The 27776-nt window shown below is 43.6% G+C and overlaps 1 protein-coding gene across 1 annotated transcript in view; it reads right to left on the bottom strand.

Annotated features, from left to right (window-relative positions):
• Window positions 1–8558: 8558 nt before the first annotated feature.
• LOC141272788 (bactericidal permeability-increasing protein-like) overlaps window positions 8559–27776 on the bottom strand; it is a 78313-nt gene continuing 59095 nt past the window's right edge. Inside the window, exons 13-15 of the mRNA XM_073683855.1 lie at window positions 16082–16145; window positions 10242–10318; window positions 8559–9154 (exon numbers count right to left, since the gene is read on the bottom strand). Of these exons, the coding sequence (XP_073539956.1) occupies window positions 9071–9154; window positions 10242–10318; window positions 16082–16145 (225 nt within the window). The 3' untranslated portion in view covers window positions 8559–9070. The remainder of the gene's footprint in view (window positions 9155–10241; window positions 10319–16081; window positions 16146–27776) is intronic.

Genomic DNA, 27776 nt, shown 5'->3' with positions numbered 1-27776 from the left:
TGCCAGTCTGTGAGGAAGATGCAGGCGGCGAACATGTTAGGTTGCCTTGATCCAAAGGTGGTGCTCTCGATGTCCGAGAGCGCTCAACACCAGCAGGTGTTTCCACTTCCCAATGAATGGACGACCTGCCAATCACACTGGCTGTTGCGGGTAAAGAGGTGGCAGGTCTGCATCCAAAAACATGTGTGACTGCTGTCCCCCCAGTCACAGAGGATGAAGAGGCTGCGGATGCACAAGATGGGGCAGACAGTGGTTGGCCCAGCCCGCTAGGCAGCATTGTAGCACAGTGAGCTTCCCACTGAAACTTATGCTTCATATCCATGTGACGGTACATGTATGAAGTACTCAAACTATGGATTTTTTGGCCTCTACTTAGCTTTTGGTGACAAATATTACAGATAACACGAGTTGGATCATCCTTATCGATCTGAAAAAATGCCCAGGCTATGCAAGGCTTAGAGCCCATGCGACCTGAAGAGCCACTACGACTTGTGGTCAGAGGCAGAGTTGTGGTTGAGGATGCAGTTGTTGACGTGCTTCCAATACTCCGTCTTTGTCCAGGAAGGCGCAACCTAACCTCATCATGAACAGCATCTGTATCGCCCCGCTGCGCTTGGTATCACAGATCCTAGAAGAGTTCATTGATGGAACCCTCCACAAGAGGCCCCCATGAACATTCACACATCTCCACCTTCCACCTTAGACCAGCAGAGGGAGCCCGTTAGGGATATAAATAGGGAAGGTGGAGCTAGGCAGTTCAGTTCCTCTGAAGAGTTCCTGCAGTAGAGAAGCCTAAGAGAGGTCAGTCTGCAGTGGAGCTCAGTCTAGTCTAGAGACCTCAGTTAATAGCTCAGAAGGGGGCACAAGGCTCCTGCTAGCTAGATTCAGGGAGCCCACTACTGCTGGGAGTAGTAGTGGCGACCCGGTCCCGTGGCTCAGGGTGGCCAGACCAATATTGTGGCAGTCTCTGTATCAGTATAATGCAATGTCTGACCACGCCACCCATGGATTGCGGTCAATAAGAACCGCCGCTGCCGGACCGACCTCTGAGGCTGATGTTGTGACGGCAGCAGAGTGTAGTATAACTCCCCACGGGAGAAGTCTAGCCTCAGGGCAATGTAGAGCGATGACGGTGGCTGTGGTGCGGGGCGTCCCAGTACTAGTAGTGCAGTATGCGGTGAGAAAGCACAGAGACAAGGTGTTGCAGTTCAGGTTCTTTACTCACAGTTCTCATCCAGGTCACTTGTGCACAGGTAGGACCGCCTGAGCCGTGCTGCATCCACCAGGCAGGGGGCTCGATCAACCCCCAGGTAATTCCGGAGTGTGGCACAGGACTCCCTTCTATCCTTTCGTCAGCCGTGCCCCACCAGTGACGCTACTCCTGTCCAGCTGCCTCGGGTCTTCTCCTGGGAGGGCTGGGTGCCCACTTCCCTGACCTTATGTGGTGTGCCTTCCTAGTAGGTGTAGTGAGGGGTCACACCAGTAAATGATGATCACAACCTCGGGTTCTTAGTTAAGGATTAGTCACCTCCACCAACTTGGGATCCGGTACCCTGTTCTGCCAACCCATCACCCGCAATCTCCTGGGTCCTCAGGGTTCCTTCTGCCTTCGTGTCTCTGTGCCTCTCTTGGTGTTCTGTTCCTTCTTACTTTCCTTTCTGTTCTCCTCTCTTCTCTCGGGCCCCAGCCTCTACTCTAGGCCTGGCCCTGGAGCAGGGTTCCTGCAGAGCCTCTCCTCACAGACTGCACTTCTTCTCTGCACGACTGAACACTGTTCTAAGATGGTGCCCACCTTTTATACCTCCCTCTCTGTGTATGAGCCCAGGTGACCTGCAACCAATGGGCTCCTACCTATGCCCAGAAACCGTCCTGTCATGCTCCTTTATCACTGGGTTTTCCTCCCCCCTCCCCACTCCAGCCAGGGACATGATCTGTTGTGCCTGCATTACTATATAAATGGGAGCACCGTTGAGCTGTCCCCCGGAAATGGGGTGTGTGTGATGCATGCAGCTAGCCGAGTCCCGGTCCACACTCCATCCTTACCCGGGAGTGGAATATCACACCTCTGGCAGAGGTGCAATACCCCTGTAGCGGCCAAACCCTCGGGGCGCTACACTTAGCAGTGGTGTTTTTTTATATAAACCTTTATAAAGCAAGAGCAAAAAACACATGATCCACTAATGATAAAAGATAATGGTCACAGCCCACCTTCTCCCCCTCCCTGCACAGAGACCGTCTGCAACAAACCTCTGTTCAATGCTTAAACAAGATGACAGATCCTATATTTATTTAAATAAAATACACTTAAAATATGAAAAAAAAGTGAAAAGAAAAATGCTTTAGTATAGATTTATTTATTCATTTATCAGTAAAATGACACAAAAATCAACATCAATATTCCAAAAGAACACACGTTTTTAATTATAAGACATATACATACAATTTGTACATTCCGCAGGAGGATCATTTTGATTCTATGCAACCACCCTAATGAATTTCATAATGTATTAAAGGTGTAATACAAACTCGAAAATGTATGGCCCATCTACAGAAATGCCATAATTTTATACTAAATACAGGGGGCCCTGATTCATGTCGCTGTCGGGGAGAGGTGGTCGGAGTGTCTATCAATTTGTATGGAAATTCCAATCATCTCCATAAGTCCCATTGGTGGAATTCACATATAATATACATTTATGACATATTCTCTATGCAATAGGAATAGCCCTTTAAGGCTGAATTCTCATATACTGTTTAAATAATTTTTTGTTAAGTTTTCATTGATATTTTAAGGAAAAATGTATTAAAAATGGTGCGGTCAAACAATAGAGTATTTTACTCAAGAGTAAAATAATGTACAGTAGTTTGGACTTTTGTAGCATTACTGGGGTCAATGTTTGTCGTTTGTTTTTTCTCAAAATGCCATATGTACTGGATATAACACAGATTTAAAAAATGGCAGAATAAATGCATATAGAAAACCTTACAAAACAAACACAGCTCTAGAATGCATGGAAACAAAAACATTAAGATATTTATACATTATTGAAATATATGGCACGTGAACCTTAAAATAGTTGTGCCATTTAAAGCATTTATACCACATAGTTCCTGATATGACTTTTGGAATCTCACATAAAAGAAGAGTGAGGGTCTTCAATGTATAAGTAGTTCTCTCCACTTAAGTCTATGGAATTATGACAAATGCCAGATGGGGAGTACCCACTTGTCTGAAAGGTGGGGGAATCAAGCTCGCAGACCCCTACCTATTAAGCATTTATGTTATATATTTCATAAATGTCTGCAATGGGAATACCCATTAATGCAAATGGATTAAGTATTTTTTCATATAAGAGAGTCATGTATTTGGTTAAACTTGTGTGTAGCTTCTATATGGTCAGGTATATGCACTCACACTCCTCAACATCGAAATTGCAAAATCAAGAATGAAAAGTCATGGAGTTATAGAAATCATAACATCAATAAATGTTAATGTAATGCAAATGGTGAATAAATGGAAACAAAATTTTCAAAACATCTCGATTTATTCAGTAGCAAATACAAGTGCCACGTTCTGATATACACGCACTTACACACCTTGTAATTTGATCAGTGAGGTTATTAGTGGTTGTTTGCAGAATGTTCTGCCACTCTGAATACACTTGGGTACCAAAAATCATCAAGATCTGCTGCTGGCAGCTCCCTTTGCAACTGTTGACTAATGACATCCTAGATGTGCTCAATGGGAGACAAGTTCTTGAGACTGTTTCGAGATTTGGCAAATCTCTTCTTCAGTGTATAAATGTGGTCTCGGCCTTTAGATGTCACGGGTGTGTCAGATGTGACAGACAGTCACCCTGTAGTTGAATGCAGGAGATCTCTTCTTTTGGCATTACAGGCACCTTCTTAGAAGCTGTTTCACTCTAGGACCCAGGGCTACCTCCCTACTGCTAGAATTAACACTCGGGTCTGGGTATTTAAATACTTTCCGCTTGCTATAGGTAGGCGCCGGTGATATTCACTTATTTCCTTGTGAAGGCTTGGAGCTCGCAGTTTGCTTACTTCCTCTCTGGTGGTAAGAGGACATGTGGAGTAATCTCTCTGAAGTCGGCTCAAGCTAAGTTACTTTTCCCCGTGTTTGTCCCCCTTGTTGTCTTTAGTTGTTAGTGGGGACTGACTAGTGCTCACCCCCCCTTCCCTATCCAGAGCCAAGCTCTAGGGAAAATCAGGGTTTTAGGTTCCCGTGCGGCAATTGGTGAGGAACCAATATAGGGACAATAGGGTGATAGCAGATCAGCCTAGGAGGTCTCCACTCCTCCTTTCCCTAGTGTCTGGGCTTCTTTCCCCTCATCCCTTTGTGCTGCACTTAGTCTTTCCCACACCTTGCGTGACATTAGAAGGTAAACTACTGCTCATATTTTTCCTTTCTTTTTAGTACAATCCTTCACATTACAGTTGATACATACAGTTGTGCTCAAAAGTTTACATACCCCGGCAGAATTTTTGCTTTTTTACCCTTGTTTCAGAGAATATGAATGATAACAAAAAAAAATTTCCTCAACTCATGGTTATTGGTTGGGTGAAGCCATTTATTGTCAAACTACTGTCTTTTCTTTTTAAATCTTAATGACAACCAAAAACATCCAAATGACCCTGATCAAAAGTTCACATACCCTGGTGATTTTGTCCTGATAACATGCACAGAATTTGACACAAATGGGTTTGAATGGCTACTAAAGTTAACATCCTCACCTGTGACCTGTTTGCTTGTAATCAGTGTGCGTGCATAAAAGCTGAGTGAGTTTCTGGGATCAAGACAGACTCTTGCATCTTTCATCCAGCCACTGATGTTTCTGGATTGTGAGTCATGGGGAATGTAAAATAATTGTCAATGCAGCTACGGATAAAGGTAGTTGAACTGTATAACACAGGAAAGGGATACAAAAAAATATCCAAGGAATTGATAATGCCAGTCACCAGAGTTCAAACTGTGATTAACAAATGTAAAATCAGGGGCTCTGTAAAAAACAAACCACGGTTAGGTAGACCAACAAAAACTTCGGCCACATCTGCCAGGAAAATTGTTCGGGATGCAAAGAAAAACCCACAAATAACATCAGCTGAAATTCAGGACTCTCTGAAAACTAGCGGTGTGTCTGTTTCAAGATGCACAATTAGGAGGCACTTGAAGAAAAATGGTCTGCATGGTCGAGTTGCCAGAAGAAAGTCATTACTGTGCAAATGCCACAAAGTATCGCGCCTACAATACGCCAAATAGCACAGAGACAAGCCTCAAAACTTCAGGAACAAGGTAATTTGGAGTGATCAGTCCAAAATTGAATGTTTTGGCCACAACCATAAACGTTACACTTGGAGAGAGGTCAACAAGGCCTATGATGAAAGGAACACCATTCCTACAGTAAAGCACGGATGTGGATTGCTGATGTTTTGGGGACGTGTGAGCTACAAAGGCACAGGAATCTTGGTAAACGTTGAAGGAAAGATGAATGCAGCACGTTTTCAGCAAATATTGGAGGCAAATTTGCACTCATCAGCCCAGAAGCTACGCATGGGACGTATTTGGACGTTCCAATATGACAACGATCCAAAACACAAGGCCAAGTCGATCTGTCATTGGCTATGTGACGCCTCTACTCAGAGAAGCCCGTGTTTTACCCTGGGTGTTGGGGGACTCGGTGTCGGGCCCTGTGATGGAGAGGTGGGATGCAGCCGTGGCCCGGGCCCGACCCGTGCTCAGGGCCGTCACATTAGAAAGAGATGGTGTGGGCTTGTCCGGGTTGAGTGGCTGATTAACGACTACGCCACCTGTGGTACCTGGTGAAGGGTTACCAGCGCCGCTACAGTCCGCCGAGGCCTGGTGTCATGGCGGCCAAAGTTCTCACTGCTCCCCACAGGCGGAGCAAGGCCTCAGGGCAGGCAAACAGGATGGAGGGGGTAGTAGTGCGAGGAGTACAGGCACCGCGTCCCATGGTATGGCGTATAATGAACAGTCCGGAGGCCATAGGGGTGAACTTCCAAGGCTTTACTCACTTAGAGATGATAGCGGGAAGGTGACTCCCTGCTCCCCGCGGAGTCCTGCGGCCACCAGGGACGGGGGTCCGACTACCTCCGACAAAGTCCAGTGTTCGGTAGCGACCCTACACCAGAGTGTTCCTGCACTACAAACTTCACCCTTTCCCGTCTGTGCGTGTGTAGATAGGCCGGGTCTCCCTCTGAGCTCCTCTCAGGACTAGGGCTCAGGTGGCAATTCCTCTCTATCAGATGCCCGGTGGGATCCTCAGGGCCTAACCGGGCTTTCCCGTCCAGGACATGTAGTACAAGGTCGGGTATCGGGGGCCGGTACCCCTCTTGCAGCCGGAATCCCTCTGAGTAGATCAGGTAGGCGAGGACAGGTGGCATGCTCCGCTCCGTCTGCATCCTCCCCGGGACCCATTTGCTGGGAGCCACACTCTACAGCTCCCGGGCCTTCTTGATCCTGGTCCTTGGCCGGGTTGAGACATTCCTTGTCTGCAACCTACCTCTCGTCCCAAGGCCAGGGTACGAGGGCTGTGTCCCTTGCCAGTGCAGGCCCACACAGGATCTGCGCTCCCGGAGGGAAGTCACATTAACACACAGTAGTTTAACAGCAACCAAGACCAAGATCAAAGATGGCTTTTTATTAAATATGAAATTTAAGGTGTAACTAACTTGTAAGTCCTCCACCCACACTCACTAACTGGTTCCTACCACTTTGTGTTCCCCAGTCTCCCTGTAACCAGGGGAGCAGCACCTAGTGCCTACTAGCTCCCTCTGGTGGAGAATGTGGTGTTGGATGCAAAAGGTTAGGTCACAACTATCACACTGGCCTTACCTCGGAGGAGGAACACCACACTCCATTAGAGAAGTGCAGCATTCCTGTAGCCGTCGAACCCTCAGGGGCACCACAGCTACAGCAGAACAAAGTTAAGGTTCTGGATTGGATATCTCAGGCTCCTGACCTCAAAATCATTGAGCCACTCTGGGGAGATCTCAAGCGCGTAGTTCATGCTAGTAATTTACTGGAACTGGAGGCTTTTTGCCAAGAAGAATGGGCAGCTTTACCATCTGAGAAACTAAAGAACCTCATACACAACTACCACAAAAGACTTCAAGCTGTCAATGATGTTAGAGGGGGCAATACACGGTATTAAGAACTGGGTATGTGAACTTTTGATCAGGGTCATTTGGATATTTTTGGTTGTCATTAAGATTTAAAAAGAGAAAACACAGTAGTTTGACAATAAATGCCTTCACCCAACCAATAACCATGAGTGGAGAAAAAGTTTTTTTGTTATCATTCATATTCTCTGAAATGAGGCCAAGAAAGGAAAAATTCTGCCGGGGTATGTAAACTTTTGAGTGCAACTGTATATATACAGATGCTTCTCACAAAATTAGAATATCATCAAAAATTAAATTTATTTCAGTTCTTCAATACAAAAAGTGAAATGCATATATTATATAGAGTCATTACAAACAGAGTGATCTATTTCAAGTATTTATTTCTGTTAATGTTGATAATTATGGCTTACAGCCAATGAAAACACAAAAGTCATTATCGCAGTAAATTAGAATACTTTATAACAACAGCTTGAAAAATATTTTTAAAAATTGAAATGTTGGCCTACTGAAATGTATGTTCAGTAAATGCACTCAATACCTGGTCGAGGCTCCTTTTGCATCAGTTACTGCATCAATGCGGCGTGGCATGGAGGCGATCAGCCTGTGGCACTGCTGAGGTGTTATGGAAGCCCAGGTTGCTTTGATAGCAGCCTTCAGGTGGTCTGTATTGTTATGTTTGGTGTCTCTCATCTTCCTCTTGACAATACCCCATAGATTCTCTATGGGGTTAAGGTCAGGCGAGTTTACTGGCCAATCAAGCACAGTGATATTGTTGTTTTTAAACCAGGTATTGGTACTTTTAGCAGTGTAGACAGGTGGCAAGTCCTGCTGGAGAATGAAATTTCCATCTCCAAAAAGCTTGTCGGCAGAGGGAAGCATGAAGTGCTCTAACATTTCCTGGTAGACGACTGCGATGACTTTGGTCTTGATAAAACACAGTGGACCTACACCAGCAGATGACATGGCTCCCCAAACCATCACTGATTGTGGAAACTTCACACTAGACCTCAAGCAGCTTGGATTGTGTGCCTCTCCGCTCTTCCTCCAGATTCTGGGACCTTGATTTCCAAAAGAAATGCAAAATTTACTTTCATCTGAAAACAACAACTTGAACTATTAAGCAGCAGTCCAGGTCTTTTTCTCCTTGGCCCAGGTAAGAAGCTTCTGGTGTTGTCTATTGGTCATGAGTGGCTTGACACAAGAAATGCGACACTTGTAGCCCATGTCCTGGATACGTCTGTGAGTTGTGGCTCTTGAAGCAATGACTCAAGCAGCAGTCCACTCTTAGTGAATCTCCCCCAAATTTTTGAATGGCCTTTTCTTAACAATCCTTTCAAAGCTGTGGTTATCCCAATTGCTTGTGCACCTTTTTTACCACACTTTTTCCTTCTTCTAAACTTTCCATTAATATACTTGGATACAGCAATCTGTGAACAGCCAGTTTCTTTAGCAATGACCTTTTGTGGCTTATCCTCCTTGCGGAGTGTGTCAATGGCGGCCTTCTGGACATCTGTCAAGTCAGCAGTCTTCCCCATGATTGTGGAGCCTACTGAAAGAGACTAATGGACCTTTTTAAACGCTTAGGAAGCCTTTGCAGGTGTTTTTTGTTAATTATTCTAATTTACTGAGATAATAACTTTTGTGTTTTCATTGGCTGTAAGCCATAATCATCAACATTAACAGAAATAAACACTTGATATAGAGTTTCACTTTTTGTAGCGAAGAACTGAAACAAGTTAAATTTTTTATGATGTTCTAATTTGGTGAGGAACATCTGTATATACAGTTGACATATCCAGTTGAATATTGATCTATTTACAGTCATTTGATAAGAGACTTTGACTTTAGTTATGTAAAATGCTCTCTAAATGATTCTGAGTTATAGTACCCAGCCTGCAACTACTTTGCATCACATGGAGAGTTCAAATCCATCAAGCCAGGTGCTGTTTTCAGCTTTTCCATAATGAACATTTGCCCCCAAAAGCAGAAAATCCTAAAAAAAAAAAACAACATTGTTACAAATACCACACAAGTTAGCTTTGCTTCCATACTAGAAAAGGGCAGCTCTGCTTGGTTGCTGTTCACTAGGACAAGCTCACTAGCTCGCCAAGAAGTCAATACACGGGATACTGATGGCTATTACAGCAGGTAAAATGGTTAAATACTACAATCAGGATCATTGTATAGCCAAAGCAGAATTTACATTACAACTAAAGGTGTAACATGAAGCTGAAGGGACACAGTGAAAAATCACTAACACTTCTCCAGGGTAACATTTCTCCTTGTGGAGAGTGACAAGCCAGGCCTGGCATATCAGAGTGAGGAGACTTATATGCCATGCATGCTCCTCTGGAAGATTAAATATGCAAATTGCCTCTACAATGTCCATCTCTAAATGTCAATATGGACCCTTTAACGAGCCTAACCATAAGTAATATGGCAAGGCTCGTTAAAGGGTCAAAATTGACTTTTAGGATTGCTACTTCCAATAGGTAGCACTAGAGTACAAGTCCTCTTTCTCTCTGTAGAGGCAATTTGCATAACAATTTTCCCACATTATATATAATGTATAGTACTAGTCTCTTCATGTAGGGCAGAGGCAGGAGCGTAACAATAGTGGGTGCAGGGTTGCATACGGCTTTTAGACCTAAGAGAGCTCAAAAGGTCCCTTATATGAGAAGACTAAATATTTAAAACTGGTGATAATTGAGGGCCCAATTGAAGATTTTGCATTGAGAACCAAATGAACTTCAAGTTACACCACTGGGTAGAGATAAAATCTGGATCAACTCTTACTGATGGGCATGGGTGCAAACCTCTAACCCTTCTCTGTTCACATCCAAAATCCATTTTACAATTATTTTTTGTATTTTTTGTAAATGTAGAAGTTCTGCAACAGACTGTATATTAGCATTAATTTAACCCCTTAAGAAAGACGCCAATTTTTACTTAATGATGGCATGGTATTTTTGTAAATTTTTCTATGCACTCTTCTTAACTATAACTTTGATTTCTCTTTCCTTTACATAACTATAGGAGTCTCATTAATATCTGACCATGAACATGAAATTAGGACAAACCTGCTGCGGCTGTAGCACAACATCTGTTAGCTGCACTTTGTCTAGAAGTGGGAGCGGATAACCCTTGTTCAGAATCTCTGTATGATCACAAAAGACATCATTTATCATTGTGTTATCTACATTAATACATGGGCACCAATCAATCTTTTAATGTAAATTAAATTCACTAAGCAGAAGGTTGGACTTCTCTAAATTACAACCTTTATTAAAGTTATTAAAATAGTTACAAAGGACAATAGGCCTGACTCATCAAAGCTTTCACCCCAGGATTCTAGCTTAAAAGCTTTGAAAAGTTGCCAAAATGTTGTGACTTTTGGCATCTTCACACTAGTTTCTCCAAATCTGCCAGAATTCTTATTATTATTTATTATTATAGCGCCATCTATTCCATGGCACTTTACATGTGAAAGGGGTATACATAGCACAAACAGTTACAATAATTTGAACAATACAAGTCAGCGACTGGTACAGGAGGAGAGAAGACCCTGCTCACAGTCTACAAGGAATGGGTGAGGATACAGTAGGTGAGGGTAGAGCTGGTCGTGCAGCGGTATGGTGGAGCGGTGGTTACTGCAGATTGTAGGCTTGACGGAAGAGGTGGGTCTTCAGGTTCCTTTTGAAGGTTTCCAGGGTAGGCGAGAGTCTGATATGTTGGAGTAGAGAGTTCCAGAGTAGGGGGGATGCACGGGAGAAATATTGTATGTGATTGTGGGAAGAGGAGATAAGAGGGGAGTAGAGAAGGAGATCTTGTGAGGATCAGAGGTTGTGTGCAGGTGAGTACCAGAAGACTAGGTCACAGATGTATGGAGGAGACAGGTTGTGGATGGCTTTGTATGCCATGGTTAGGGTTTTAACTAGGATCTCTGAGCAATAGGGAGCCAGTGAAGGGACTGACAGAGAGGAGAGGCAGGGGAATAGTGAGGGGACAGGTGGATTATTCGGGCAGCAGAGTTTAGGATAGATTGGAGGGATGCGAGAGTGTTGGAAGGTAGATTGGAGGGGTGCGAGAGTGTTGGAAGGGAGGCCACAGAACGGGAGGTTGCAACAGTCAAGCCGGGAGATGATGAGGGCGTGCACTACTGTTTTTGCAGATTTGTGGTTGAGGAATGTGTGGATCCAGGAGATATTTTTGAGTTGAAGTTGGCAGGAAGTGGAAAGGGCTTGGATATGAGGTTTGAAGGAGAGATCAGAGTCCAGGGTTACCCCAAGGCAGCGAGCTTGTGGGACTGGGGAGAGTGGGCAGCCATTGACTATGATGGATGGGTCAGATGGGGGAGATTGAGTGAGACGGTGGAATGATGATGAATTCAGTTTTAACCATATTAAATTTTAGAAATCTGTCAGAGAAGATGGATGAAAGAGCGGACAGACATTGTGGGATTCTGGTTAGTAGGGAGGTGATATCAGGTTCAGAGAGGTAGATCTGTGTGCCATCAGCATAGAGATGATACTGAAAGCCATGAGACTCTATGAGCTGTCCAAGGCCAAAGGTGCAGATGGAGAAGGGTAGGGGCCCTAGGACTGAACCTTGGGGGACACTGACAGATAGGGGACGAGATGGTGTGTGAGTGGAAGACACTGAATGTCTGGTCTGTTAGGTATGAAGAGATTCAAGATAGGGCCAAGTCTGAGGTGCTGAAAGATGAGAGAGTCTGTAGTAGGAGGGAATAGTCCACTGTGTCAAAGGCAGATGACAGGTCCAGGAGGAGGACAGAGTAGTGTCGCTTAGATTTGGCGGTTAATAGGTCATTGGGGACTTTAGTCAGGGCAGTTTCAGTGGAGTGATGCGGTCGGAAGCCAGATTGCAAGCGGTCAAAGAGATTGAGCAGAAGGAGAGGTGGGCGGACAGTTCAGAATGGAAGTGCTGTTCCAGTAGTTTTGAGGCATAGGGGAGAAGTGATATGGGGCGACACCTAGTCAGAGAGGTTGGGTCAAGGGAGGGCTTTTTGAGGATGGGTGTGATCGAGCCATGTTTGAAGCATGACGGGAAGAAACCGGTTGTTAGTGACAGGTTGAAGAGGTGGGCTAGGGTGGGGATGAAGAATGTGGTGAGGTTAGGGATGAGGTGAGATGGGATTGGGTCAAGTTCACAGCTGGTGAGGTGTGATTTTGAGAGTAAAGAGGAGACTTGATCTTCTGTAATGGTGGAGAAGCTGATTTTGGAGGAGCAAGGTTGAGTAGATATGAGGAGGGGCTGTGGGGACTTCAGGCAAAAGCTTTGTCTGATTGTGTCGACCTTCTGCTTGAAGAATGAGGAAAAGTCTTCGGCTGAGATGAGAGGAGAGGGAGGAGGCGCTGGGGGATGAAGGAGATAATTGAAAGTTTTGAATGGCTGTTTAGGGTTGTGAGACAGGGAGGATATGAGATGAGAAGTAGGTTTGTTTTGCTGCAGTAAGTGTTGATTTGAAAGAAGTGAGGGACTGTTTGAATGCCTGAAAGGCCACCCTCCAGGCAACCCTGGAGGCCCTTCGCAGTTCTTTAGTCAGGTTAGTGTGCCAGGGTTGCCTGTTGATTGTGCGAGATTTGGTATGTGCGAAGGGGGCGACCAAATTGAGAGCGGCAACTGTTGTGGTGTTATATAAAGCGGCATCAGCATCTGTATCATGTAAGGTACTTATGTCTGTAAGAGGGAGGAGGGATTCAGAGAGTGAGTTTAGGTCAAGGTGTTTGAGATTTCTGCGAGGGTGTGCAAGTTTGTGGAATGGGAGTTGTGCACCTGGAGAGGAGAGGGAAGAGAATGTAAGCATGTTGTGGTCAGACGGGGGAGAGGGAAGTTAGAGAAGTTAGATAGGGAACAGAGGCGAGTGAAGTTTAGGTCCAGTGTGTAACCATCTTTGTGCGTGGGGGCAGAAGATCATTGAGAAAGGCCAAAGGAGGAAGTGAGGGATAGAAGCTTAGAGACAGATGAGTGGGACGTGTCAATGGGGATGTAGCAGTCCCCCATAATGATAGTGGGGATGTCAGCGGAAAGAAAGTGAAGCAACCAGGTGGTGAAGTGGTCGAAGAAAGTGGTGGCTTACCCTGGGGGGGCGGTAAATGATGACCAGTTGGAGGTTGGAGAGGGAATAGATGCGCACAGAACGCACCTCAAAAAAGGGAAGAGCAACGGAGGGTGGTAGTGGGATATGAGTGAAGGAGAAGTTATCGAACAGGAGAAAACTTACTCCTCCACCATGCTTGCCATGGGAGCGGGGGTGTGAGAAAGATGAAAGCACCATACAAGCGTGCAGCTGGAGAGGCTGTGTCAGAGGGGGTGAGCCAAGTTTCCATGATAGCGAGGGAGGAAAGTTTGTTAGTAATGAAAAGTTCATGGATGTAGGAAAGTTTGTTGCAGACGGAGCGAGCGTTCCATAGAGCTCCTGTTAGTTCGACTGGGGAAGCAGCGGCTGGGCGGATGGGTATAAGATTCAAAGGGTTGCGAGAGTTTGTGACAGATCATGGATAGGACGTGGAAATGACTGTGGGGATGTGTTGAAGAGGGCCAGGATTTAGAGAGATATCGCCAGGAGTCAGAAGGACCAGGGAAAGTGTTCGCAGGTGGAAGCAGGAGAGGGCATGAGGTGGCTGTCTGTGTTTGGAGACACAGGATTGTATGTTGAGGAATAGCTCTGAGGAGGATGTGAGATGGATGGTGAGGATGGAGGGAGAGATGAAGAGTTCAGGTAGGGATTAGGAGGGTTAGTAGAAAGTGGAGGATTATAGGGGGAGAGTGAAAATAAACAGAAACATTCTTTACTTTGCCTGGGTATCCAGTTTCAATTCAGGATTAATTCAATATGCCACACTTGTATGAATCACACTTGGTGAATTCACACTGGCCAGACTACATCAACAGACTTAGTCCTCACAATATATACAGTGGTGGCCAAAAGTATTGGCACCCCTGCAATTCTGTCAGATAATACTCAGTTGGTATTATTATCTTCATTTAATTTGCTTGCAAGGAAAAAACACAAAAGAGAATGAAGCAAAAATCAAATCATTGATCATTTCACACAAAACTCCAAAAATGGGCCAGACAAAAGTATTGGCACCCTCAGCCTAATACTTGGTTGCACAACCTTTAGCCAAAATAACTGCGAACAACCGCTTCCGGTAACCATCAGTGAGTTTCTTACAATGCTCTGCTGGAATTGTAGACTATTCTCTTTGGCAAACTGCTCCAGGTCCCTGATATTTGAAGGGTGCCTTCTCCAAACTGCCATTTTGAAATCTCTCCACAGGTGTTCTATGGGATTCAGGTCTGGACTCATTGCTGGCCACCTTAGAAGTCTCCAGCGCTTTCTCTCAAACCATTTTATAGTGCTTTTGGAAGTGTGTTTTGGGTCATTGTCCTGCTGGAAGACCCATGACCTCTGAGGGAGACCCAGCTTTCTCACACTGGGCCTTACATTATGCTGCAAAATTTGTTGGTAGTCTTCAGACTTCATAATGCCATGCACACGGGCAAGCAGTCCAGTGCCAGAGGCAGCAAAGCAACCCCAAAACATCAGGGAAACTCCGCCATGTTTGACTGTAGGGACCGTGTTCTTTTCTTTGAATGCCTCTTTTTTTTTCCTGTGCAGTCTATGTTGATGCTTTTTCCCAAAAAGCTCTACTTTTGTCTCATCTAACCAGAGAACATTCTTCCAAAACGTTTTAGGCTTTCTCAGGTAAGCTTTGGCAAACTCCAGCCTGACTTTTTTATGTCTCGGGGTAAGAAGTGGGGTCTTCCTGGGTATCCAACCATACAGTCCCTTTTCATTCAGACGACGACGGATAGTACGGGTTGACACTGTTGTACCCTCGGACTGCAGGGCAGCTTGAACTTGTTTGGATGTTAGTCGAGGTTCTTTATCCACCATCCGCACAATCTTGCGTTGAAATCTCTCGTCAATTTTTCTTTTCTGTCCACATCTAGGGAGGTTAGCAACAGTGCCATGGGCTTTAAACTTCTTGATGACACTGCGCACGGAAGACACAGGAACATTCAGATCTTTGGAGATGGACTTGTAGCCTTGAGATTGCTCATGCTTCCTCACAATTTGGTTTCTCAAGTCCTCAGACAGTTCTTTGGTCTTCTTTCTTTTGTCCATGCTCAATGTATAAAGTTTTGAGTTGAAAGCTGTTTGATTTCAGTTTGTAATAACCCGCTAATGCTTATAAATTCAAAAATGACCATTTTTTTGTTCTTTATTAAAATGAAAAGGTTGAAAACTCTGCTGTGCATAATAATTTGGAACATGCAGTTTGAGTTTTTTATTTTTTTAAAAATATACTCTTATAGGCAGTTTGTACAAAAACCTTTCAATTGTACTCTAATAGTTATTTGACTGGAAAATTACAATGACTGCAATTCATATAGGTAATTTGGGAAAATCTGAGAAACTATTATTTGCATAATAATTTGGAACACAGTGTACAAAAAGGAAGTGGGCCGAAAATGTGCTCAGACACAGGATATAGATCTAACACCACTAATGACTCTACTAATGACATCCCTATTCACTTGTGATGAAAATACTCTCTAGCATCAAAAAAAAAAAACTAGTGGCATTTTAGGCCTCTTTCATCACTAGTGAAGATGGGATACAAGTAGCAGGCCATCATTAGTGGAGCCATTGTGGTGTTGGGTCTCTATCCTCGTACCTGAGCACATTTTAAATTAGATTTTAGCAAAGTCCAGTCTTCTGAATTTAATTTAGTCAATTGATTCTATCTTGGACTATCAGTTTGGACACAATGTTTTTCAAAAATATTATTCAATGACTGCTTATAATCACTAACTAGGAGAAAAAAAGGTTAAGGAGGATGAGTAATAAGCACCTAAAGAATAAATCTTCAAGACGTTAACTACTTACGGTTAACCTGAGGCAATAAGACGTGGGATAAATAATAGTTCACAGCCATATTCAATAATGTCACCTGCAACATAGTAGGGCAGATTGTTACCAATGAGGATTCCATCCATAAAGTACTGTGGATGGTTTTAATCACAATGCAAGTTCTAGACACTTCATCTTTGGAGTTATTTACTATAGAATTGATCATTACCGTTCCAACATATTGTTAATAGATAATTTCCTAATAAAAGTTGTAAGAAGGTTCCAAAAGCAGAATTCACATTTAAGTATATGCTCACCTTTGAACACCATTTTACTGTTTTTTTGTATCTTGTATGTAATCGACATATATAGTGGAGTAAATACTGATCATGAGTAACAGTTTGTATTAGTCCAGGGCTACACTCACAATTTTGATGGTTGTTGTCAGGGTTTCACAGCAATGACACCGGGGAGATCATGCAATATCTTGCCATTGCCGTCACGCTGTCAGGATTTCATCAGGGATTCGCGAGCACATGACCCATACTACTCACTACTTAGGTATCGGCAAGCGACCAGTGAACATATGGCATCACATCTCCAGATTCCAACGCATGGAATATGTGTATATGCCCCGTATGGTCACTGTCAGCTTCACGATAGCCCAATTATTATTATTCGCTGCCACCACCGTCCAGATTTTAAATATAATTCAGGCCTGGTTGGCCGCCTGCGTTCCTGGAGCATATATGGCTTTGAGGTGGGAACAATTACAGGACAAAAGAAACAGAACTATTACATTTTATATTTAATCCAAAAGAGAGGCAGTGTTATGAAAAATATACAAGATTTTACAAAAGTTGACAATACAATACATATGCAGTTACACAAAATGATAAGGATTAAAGCTGAAACTTACTATAAGGTCGCTGAGACTATTCAATATAGGTGGAGGGGAGACACTCCGCTTTGACTGTTATCAAATAGGATTCGTTGCTATAATAAATATATACTCCCGGCAAAGAATGCTCCACTATACTCTGTGTAATCTTTTATGCCTAAGGGGAGATCTCCCCACACACTCCCCGTGCTGACATCACGGGGCCTGGGCTTTAGCCTGCACATTTTTATTAAGAGATCTGGTTTTTGGTATAACTTATCGCTGGTTGATCCCAGAAGTCCAAAAGTGATATCATACTTTCTATTATGATTTTACTTTAATTTAGAGACTACACATGGTGTAGCGATCTGCTATTCTGGTGCTTTTGCGCCACAGCCCCCCGGAGGGGCTTACAGAGACAGGAAAATATCCCTATTGTTCCAAGGAGGTAAGCATATGAAAGTTTTATTACAACTGCACATTTTGGGGCCAATCATACCCCTTCATCAGGTGTAACAAAACAGGAAACTGCCCGTGACCTTTATACGGGTCACAAAATGATGTAATGTCACAATTCCTCCGCTCAGTGAGTTATTGCTATGCTGTCCTTTGGAAGCTGGGCCATGCTGAGCTGTCAGTGTTTTGACTGACAGCTTGGCTGTCCAATTCTGTGATGGGAATGCTGAGATGTTGGTGCCTTGATTGACAGCTCGGCTGTCCAAACTGTGACTGGGAGATGCAGGACTTTCTCCAGGTATTCTGTTCTGGAGATTGCACAAGCTGTTTAACTGAGCTGTCTGCCCTTGATTCTTGCCAGACGTAGTTTGTGCTTACTGGTGAGTGTTTGCCTCATTCTGTTACTCTGAGTTCTGATCTTCAGCTGTCTGACCCTTGGACCGTGTTCTGACTATCCCTTTATCTTGTCCTTTGGCTTTGTTCAGTTATCTCTTTGTACTGACCCTGGACTGTGACCTGACTTTGCCTTTTCCCTTTGTTATCTACGTGTTCTCTTGGTATTGACTCCGGAACGTTTGACTTTAATGCCTCATGGTCTGTCCGTGAGTAGTGACTACCATCACACAGGACAATATATACAACATAAAAAAATATATATAAAATACAATATCTCACAGCCCCAATTAGTCTCTATGACTCAAACAAGTGAAATTTGGAACATAATAGTAGTGTAATTTTTACAGATATAAAATAAATCTATCTACAGTATTAGTAATCGCTGCTGGCTGCATGATTGTTAACCCTTCATTGTCCCTCATTAATTGGTAATCTTGATACATTCATTGAGACCATCTGCTGTTAAAGTTGATACAAGATCCAATAAGATTCCTGATTGATAAGTTGTTGATAACGATTTGGAGTGCTGTCAGATATTTGTTCTATTGTAAATTTTAAACAGCTAGGATCTTTATTTAAGTTCCATTAGATAATGTTTGGATAAAGAATGATTTATTATTCCTCGTGGCATGAGAATGCATTTTAGTTCGACATTCAAAGATAATTCCATTTTTCACTTGAGATTGATATCACTTTATGATACAATGCTCCCAAGGGATGATTAAAAAACAAAACACCAAACGTGAGAGTATCAGAGCGAATGAATTAATTTAAATTAGGGAGATCAAGGATCAACTATCCCTATTTAATGGATGCACAGAAGCTTAAATAAAATGGTTAACATGAGAATAAATAAATTAGACACTGAGGTTATTAACAGAAAAGCCAAAACTGTTGAGAGACCATCAAGATTTTAGATTTGAGTGAGTACACAACTGGCAGTCTAACTGAAGTCACACCTGAGGCCATGGGATTACTCACTTCTACCACCAAAAGGAACACTGGAAATACTAACCAAACTACAGATAGAAGGTATGATATAATGGATCATATCAGACACAGAACTAACATAGTTACACCCATTAGAAATCCTACTTCTAAAAAATGTCTGAGAAATTCTGGGGCATTATATATTAAGCAGAAAGAGGACACTGAAAGGGATCTCCATACAAGAATCATATTTAAGTCTAAAAATAAATCTCATAGAACCCGTGACAATATTACGTTTGGTATGGATGCAAACAAACCACTTCCAACAGATCAACTCCCCTCCCGAAACAAGTCTAATCAGATTGCAAATCCAAAAGAGAATGTCTCTGTTTCAGATCAATCAGGTATTGATTTGAATCTCTCTATTCTCACAGTTCACTCATATAGCCCAGGGGTATTGGATAAAACCCTCTTATCTGAAGATGGTCCCTCTCACTCAACAAACCAGGAATTATGTTCTGAGGTTGTCGAGTTTGATCTACCAGGTCCACCACAATTGCAGTGTACACTGGAAATTGTGAACAGTAGCTATCAACCAAGGACATATCCATTGAATCTGCTTCTACGGTCTTATCTAATACTGACCAAATAACAACAATTCAATCCAATGAAACTATAACAATACCAAAAAGTTCATATGCTAACATTGCTACTTCCTCTGCCCCCCAATTTCCATCCTGAATTCCAACATATCTCTAAAAAGAAAAGGAAACCCAGAGGCTGTAGGAGGGAAGGGGAGGCAAACACAAACCTGACATTAGATCTAACATACAGTCATCACAAAACTAACTTCCCCGAGATCTGTTACTACAATATTAAGATACCTCACATTAATAGATATACCTAATCAACAGAATCTATTGGACAAAAGCAAGAGGGATTTTTGTACATCAAACACTATCAATTACCACATTTTTATTTTCTGCCAAAAATTCATAAAAGTCTTACTTGTCCACCAGGACATCCAATCATATCAAGCATTAATTCAATAACAGCTAATTTATCACATTACATAGATTTATTTTTACTACCGTATGTGGTGGAGTTTTCCTCCTATATACTAGATTCAACACACCTCATCTTAGAACTCAATCAATTAGCCCTTCCCTTTGAATTTTGCTTTTTTACCCTAGATGTTAGTTTGTTGTATTCAAATATCAAACATGATTTGGGAATAGAGGCAGCTAAAAATTCTTTAACGGGGGACCATACAATCCCTAACAACCAATTTGAATTTCTTCTACAAAGCATTGGTTATATTTTGGAACGCAATTTATTTATTTATTTTATTTTACTCACTTATATAGCGCCATTAATTCCACAGCGCTTTACAGACATTATCAGCACAATGTGTTTTCCTCCGGGGGTGTGTCCTATTGACAGCTGAGGGGCGGTGCAATTGGGACTCATTTCGCCCCAAGTTACACTAATATGTTCATGGGGGGTTTCAAGTCCCTATTTATAACTCTGCCCTCCTCTGCTGGGCCGAATCCTATTGTATAAAAGATTCATTGACAACTTGTTTTTTATTTGGACAGGAACAGCCAAGGAGTCAGCACTTTTGGTAGATCAACTAAATCCAAATCCATGGAGTTTAGATTTTTCCTTCTCCTTTTCCACTACTCAGATTTTTTGGGCTTCAACAATTTCGAAAGGAGAATATGGGGAGATCTACAATACAACACACTTTAAGAATGTTGACATTAACAGCTATTTGGAATTTTCCAGTGGATATTATCCTAAATGGATTAAAAATATCCAGTATGGCCAATATTGATGCATCAGAAAAAACTGCACGTGTGATGCCAATTTTTCTAAAGAAGCTTGGGTCCTACAAAAGAGGTTTGAGGAAAAAAAAATCCCCCAAAAAGATTCTAAAGAATGCATATACATACACTAGTGAATTGAATCAAACTGCCTGTTTGAATGGAGAGGAAAACAATAAAACAAAAAAAAAAGAATCCAAAAATACTCAAAAAAATTAGCTTTAGTTTTATTACAACTTTTAATCAGTCCCATAGGAATATGAGAAGTATATTAATGAAATACAGGCCAATAATTAAAAATGATCTGATTCTTAAAGGGATTATACCTGAAAAACCCAATATAATTTTTTGTAGGAACATGAATCTAAAAAATGATATTGCACCTATCAGGATAAGATCTATAAAACCCTTTAAGGAAACTTCCATTGGGCCTTTTCCCCAAACATGGCTTATATGCTAATATCTCTGCGGGGGAGCAACATGCTGTGGTAAGATAAAGCGAGACGGCAAAGAATTTAAGTCCATAATCACACTAGAGAGTTTTCCTATAACCCAATTTTTAAACTGTAACACCAGTTAACGTGATTTATCTATTACAACGTGATTGTAACCTTCAATATGTAGGAAGGACTATACAGTCAGTCACACAATAGGATGAATAACCATAGACACAATATATGCAATGGAATAATAAATCATTCTTTATCCAAACATTATCTAGTGGAACATAATAAAGATCCTAGCTGTTCAAAATGAACAATAATAGAACAAATATCTAACAGCACGCCAAACCGTTATCAAAAACGTATCAATCGGAAATCTTATTGGATCTATAAAATATCATCTTTAACACCAGATGGTCTAAATGAATGTTTTGAGAATTGATGAGGGACAATTACGGATTAACATTCATGCAGCCAGCAGCGATTACTAATACAGCAGGTAGATTTACTTTATAATGATGAAAATGACACTACCATTATATTCCAAATGTCACTTGTTGGAGTCATAGGGAATAATTAGATTATGCGGTTGTTCAATATTGTATTTTATATCTTTTCTGTTTTTTTTGTTACATATATTGAGCCTGTTACGTCATTTTGTGACCCGTATAAAGTTCTTGGGAATTTCCTGTTTTGTTATACCTGATGAAGGGGTCTGATCGGTCCCAAAACACGTAGTTCTAATAAAACTTTTAGATACTTACCTCCTTGGATTTTCACCTCCTTGGCAGCGCTCATCCAGCTCCTATTTTTGCTCCATATCATCAGATCGAAGTTCCAGTGCTCATAAGCCCAAGAATCAGCGGGCGTAGCTGCATCCATTGGAGTAATTATACACGCGATCCTAGATTCTCCCCTTCTCCACACACCCACTTTGCAGTGCGCAGGCGTCACATTTGATGGTTATTGAATCAGCAGGGAGATCACATTCCCCTGATGACGCCGTGAGATACACGGCGATGCGCGTGGGGTTCTCCCTGCATCCACTCTTGTTCCATTTTCTCCACAACACGCTCCATTACCCAGCAAGCAAATGCCAGCAGGTATATCCCCATTATTTATGGGCTATTTGTAGGTTATCATCTTTGGGCCTGTGTTCTGCCATTATGGCACAGTTTTCATGATCTGTTCGCCTATTCTATTGCCTTCCTCTCAGACTTGAGATAGGCTTATATTACCAAATAATACAGCGTTAGTGGCATTCTTTGTATACACTGTGGCTACATCTACCGTCTATCTTTACTCCCATTACTGTCTTGTGTGAGTCTATATTATTACCTTCTGTATCATGTCATGATTCGCATTATTGATGGGTGCTTGCATTATGCGAGTGTTTGATTGTTTTAGTAGATAACGCTATTCCTGCAACATATCTGCTTTATTTCAGGTGTATTTGTAGGTGTCAAGATCTTATTATTGAGCCCAGAGTGGTAATAAAAAGAATAATACTCACCTTACCAACCAGCGCTGGTCTGCTGGGATCAACATCTGGCACTGGCATCATGTGAGTGCTGAAGTGGTAGCCATTTGTCCCAGCATAAGAAACAATGGTTTCTCGTTCTCAAATAAAATGTGAATGCTATAAATGATCAGTGGCCGCTGATTGGCTGCAGTTCTCAAGTAATGCCCTTTCCAGATGTTGATCCCATTAGACAATAGGAGGACCCTGTGCTGGATATGGTTGCACAGTGCAAGTCCTGGAGGTGAGTATGTCTAATGGTGGACAACCACTTTAAACAGTAATTATTCAGAGCTTCTATAGGATAGGTGATAATCAATGAGACCCCACTGAGTCCATGAATGGAGATCAGCAGAGCCTATCTGAAAGCTACAGTCAGCATACATGCACACCTTAATTCCATTAATTCTCTATGATACTGTAGGAAAAAACAAGTGCTGTATGCTGGCAGCTCTAGCAGTTCTATAAAGAAGGATTGAAGTGGTAGTGCAAATGTCCAGCCACTACTCCATTCAGACAGGGGTCTGCCAAGCCCATTCTTGGGATCGGTGAGCATCCCAGCAGTTGTACCTGAACAACAAATTATATATATATACACATCTATATATACATAGATATATATATATATAAATCTATATATATATAGATATATAGATATATATACATATATATATAGATATACACACATGTTCAAAATTGTTGGTACCCCTCGTTTAATGAGAGAAAAACCCACAATGGTCACAGAAATAACTTCTCACAAAAATAATAAATTAAAAATCTTTGAAAATGAACAGTCAGACATTGCTTTTCAACCCTGCTTCCACAGAATTTAAAAAAAAATTAAAATCATGAAACAGGCCTGGACAGAAATGATGGTACCCTTCTTAACTTAATATTTTGTTGAACAACCTTTTGAGGCAATCACTGCAATCAAACGATTCCTGTAACTGTCAATGAGACTTCTGCACCTCTCGACAGGTATTTTGGCCCACTCCTCATGAGCAAACTGCTCCAGTTGTCTCGTGTTTGAAGGTTGCCTTTTCTAGACGGCATGTTTCAGCTCTTTCCAAATATACTCAATAGGATTTAGGTCAGGGCTCATAGAGGGCCTCTTCAGAATAGTCCAATATTTTCCTCTCAGCCATTCTTGGGTGTTTTTAGCTGTGTGTTTTGGGTCATTATCCTGTTTCAAGACCGATTACCTGCGACTGAGACCAAGCTTTCTGACTGGGCAGCACATTTCTCTCTAGAATCCCTTGATAGTCTTGAGATTTCATTGCATCTTGCACAGATTCAAGACACCCTGTGCCAGATGCAGCAAAGCAGCCCCAGAACATAACAGAGCCTCCTCCATGTTTCACAGTAGGGACAGTGTTCTTTTCTTGATATGCTTCATTTTTCCATGTGGGAACAATGAGCTGATGTGCCTTGCCAAAAACTTCCATTTTTGTCTCATCTGTCCATAGGACATTCTCCCAGAAGCTTTGTAGCTTGTCAACATGTAGTTTTGCAAATTTCAGTCTGGCTTTTTTATGATTTGTTTTAAACAATGGTGTTCTCCTTGGTCGTCTCCCATGAAGTCCACTTTGGATCAAACAACAACGGATGGTGCGATCTGTCATTGATGTTTCTTGAGCTTGAAGTTCACCTTTAATCTCTTTAGAAGTTATCCTGGGCTCTTTTGTTACCATTCGTATTATCCGTCTCTTTGATTTGTCATCAATTTTCCTCCTGCGGCCACATCAAGGGAGGTTGGCTACAGTCCCATGGATATTAAATTTCTGAATAATATGTGTAACCAGGGTCGGACTGGGCTGGCGGGATACCGGGAATTTTCCCAGTGGGCCCCGCCCCTTGCTGCAGAGGAGAGGGGGAGAAGAGAGCAAAAAAAAAAAATCCTGCGGTTTTAAGGGGCACGGGCCCTTTAAAAGAGCAGGCACAGTGTATGCGGGGACGAGCGCACGCGGCGTTCATTACCTGAACCACCGCGGCGCACGTCCCAGTGAAGCAGCTGAAGCGGCGCGTCTCCCTTCGCCGGCCGGCGTATGACGTCATCGTCATGCGCCTGCTGTGAAGGAGGCGCGCAGCCCAGGAGAAGGAGGACACCGCACGGGAGCGCAGGAAGGTAAGAGGTAGGTGTGTGTGTGTGTGTGTGTATGTAATGGTCTGGGCCCCTGGCTGGACACACAAGGGGGGAAGCCCAGCTGGACAGACACGCAAGGGGGGAAGCCCAGCTGGACAGACACACAAGGGGGGAAGCCCAGCTGGACGGACACACAAGGGGGGAAGCCCAGCTGGACGGACACACAAGGGGGGAAGCCCAGCTGGACGGACACACAAGGGGGGAAGCGCAGCTGGACGGACACACAAGGGGGGAAGCCCAGCTGGATGGACACACAAGGGGGGAAGCCCAGCTGGACAGACACACAAGGGGGGAAGCCCAGCTGGACGGACACACAAGGGGGGAAGCCCAGCTGGACAGACACACAAGGGGGGAAGCCCAGCTGGATGGACACACAAGGGGGGAAGCCCAGCTGGATGGACACACAAGGGGGGAAGCCCAGCTGGACGGACACACAAGGGGGAAGCCCAGCTGGACGGACACACAAGGGGGGAAGCCCAGCTGGACGGACACACAAGGGGGGAAGCCCAGCTGGACGGACACACAAGGGGGGAACCCTGTCTGGACACACAAGGGGGAACCCCGTCTGGACACACAAGGGGGGAACCCTGCCTGGACACACAAGGGGGGAACCCTGCCTGGACACACAAGGGGGGAACCCTGCCTGGACACACAAGGGGGGACCCTGGTTGGACACACAAGGGGGGACCCTGGCTGGACCCAGGCAAAGGGGGGGTGGGCAGGATGGATATATGGGGGGGCAGGCTGGACTCATGGAGGCCAGGATGGATATATGGGGGCAGGCTGGACATATGGAGGTCAGGATGGATATATGGGGGGGCATGATGGACACATGGGAGGCCAGGACGGATATATGGGGGGGCAGGCTGGACACATGGGAGGCCAGGATGGATACATGGGGGGGCAGGCTGGACTCATGGAGGCCAGGATGGATATATGGGAGGGGGCAATCCGGACACATGGAGGCCAGGATGGATCTAAGGGGGGGGGCGGGCTGAACACATGGAGGCCAGGATGGATCTATGGGGGGGGGGCAGGCTGAACACATGGAGGCCAGGATGGATATATGGGGGGAGATAGGCTGGACACATGGGGGGCTAGGATGGATATGTGGAGGGGCAGGCTCGATACACGTGGGCTAACATAAATATATGGAGGGGCACGCTGGATATATGGGGGGTGTCAGGATGGATATATGAGGAGGCAGGCTGGACACATGGAGGCCAGGATGGATATGTAGGGGGAGCAGGCTGGACACATGGAGTCCAGGATGGATATATGGGGGGGCAGGATGGATATATGGGGAGGTGTCAGGATGGATATATGCAGGGGGGGGGCAGGATGGATATATAGAGGGTAGGCTGGACACATGGAATCCAGGATGGATATATGGGGAGGCAGGCTGGAAACATGGAGGCAAGGATGGATATGTGGGGGGGGGGCAGGCTGGCCACATGGGGGGCTAGGATGGGTATATGGGAGGGGGCAGGCTCGATACACGTGTGCTAGGATAAATATATGGAGGGGTCACACTGGACAAATGGGGGCCAGAAGGGATATATGCAGGGGGGTGTCAGGATGGATACATGGAGTCCAGGATGGATATATGGAGGGGCAGGCTGGAAACATGGAGGGCTAGGATGGATATATGGGGGGGGGTAGGCTCAATACATGTGGGCTAGGATAAATATATGGAGAGGCCACCCTGAACATATGGGGGCCAGAAGGGACATATGGGGGTGCCTGGCTGGACAAGGGACTTAATTACTGTTTGGGGGCCAGATTGAGGAACATACTTTATTAGTTTATGGTGGCCAGTGGGGAACATTATTACTTTAGATTCCAATTATTATTATTACATTATTACTTCAGTAATATAATTTACTTTTTAGGAAATTGTTTTCCATGGGATGGGACAAAAGAGGAGTCCTGTTACTGTGCAGGGTGGCACTATGTTGCTTTTTTTCTTCAACTGGTATAGTGTAGAAGTCGGGGGGGAAAAGTGGGAATGTGCTCTAGAAGAGATCAGTTATTGATAACTGTGTGTTATTTTCTGCAGAGACGATTCCTGGCTGGAAGAAGTGATGGCTGTCTGTGCCAGATGAAGAAGAAAAGCGAAGATGAAGGACTTCACCTAGAGATGTCACTGGTGAGTCACTGTATTACATGTACACTTACACTACACACGTGGTCAAAATTGTTGGTACCCCTCGTTTCATGAAAGAAAAACCCACAATGGTCACAGAAATAACTTGAATCTGATAAATTACAAACTTTTGAAAATGAACAAATGAAAGTCAGACATTGCTTTTCTGCTTCCACAGAATTTAAAAAAAAAATTAACCTCATGAAATCGGCCTGGACAGAAATTATGGTTCTCTTCTTCTTAACTTAATATTTTGTTGAACAACTTTTTGAGGCAATCACTGCAATCAAACGATTCCTGTAACTGTCAATGAGACTTCTGTACCTCTCAATAGGTATTTTGGCCCACTCCTCGTGAGCAAACTGCTACAGTTGTCTCGTGTTTGAAGGTTGCCTTTTCCATGTTTCAGCCTTTTCCAAAGATGCTCAATAGGATTTAGGTCAGGGCTCATAGAAGGCCACTTCAGAATAGTCCAATGTTTTCCTCTTAGCCATTCTTGGGTCATTATCCTGTTGCAAGACCCATGACCTGCGACTGAGACCAAGCTTTCTGACACTGGGCAGCACATTTCTCTCTAGAATCCCTTGATAGTCTTGAGATTTCATTGTACCCTGCAGAGATTCAAGACACCTTGTGCCAGATGCAGCAGAGCAGCCCCAGAACATAACAGCCTCCCCCATGTTTCACAGTAGGGACAGTGTTCTTTTCTTGATATGCTTCATTTTTCCGTCTGTGAACATAGAGCTGATGTGCCTTGCCAAAAACTTCCATTTTTGTCTCATCTGTCCATAGGACATTCTCCCAGAAGCTTTGTGGCTTGTCAACATGTAGTTTGGCAAGTTCCAGTCTGGCGTTTTTATTATTTATTTTTTTCAACAATGGTGTTCTCCTTGGTGGTCTCCCATGAATTCCACTTTGTATCAAACAACGATGGATAGTATGATCTGACACTGATGTTCCTTGAGCTTGAAGTTCACCTTTAATCTCTTTAG

This window comes from Phyllobates terribilis, unplaced genomic scaffold, assembly GCF_046119375.1.
Source record: "Phyllobates terribilis strain yellow unplaced genomic scaffold, ASM4611937v1 Scaffold_5__5_contigs__length_657084704, whole genome shotgun sequence".
Taxonomy (NCBI): Eukaryota; Metazoa; Chordata; class Amphibia; order Anura; family Dendrobatidae; genus Phyllobates; species Phyllobates terribilis.
This window is presented reverse-complemented; position numbering and strand designations above follow the sequence as displayed.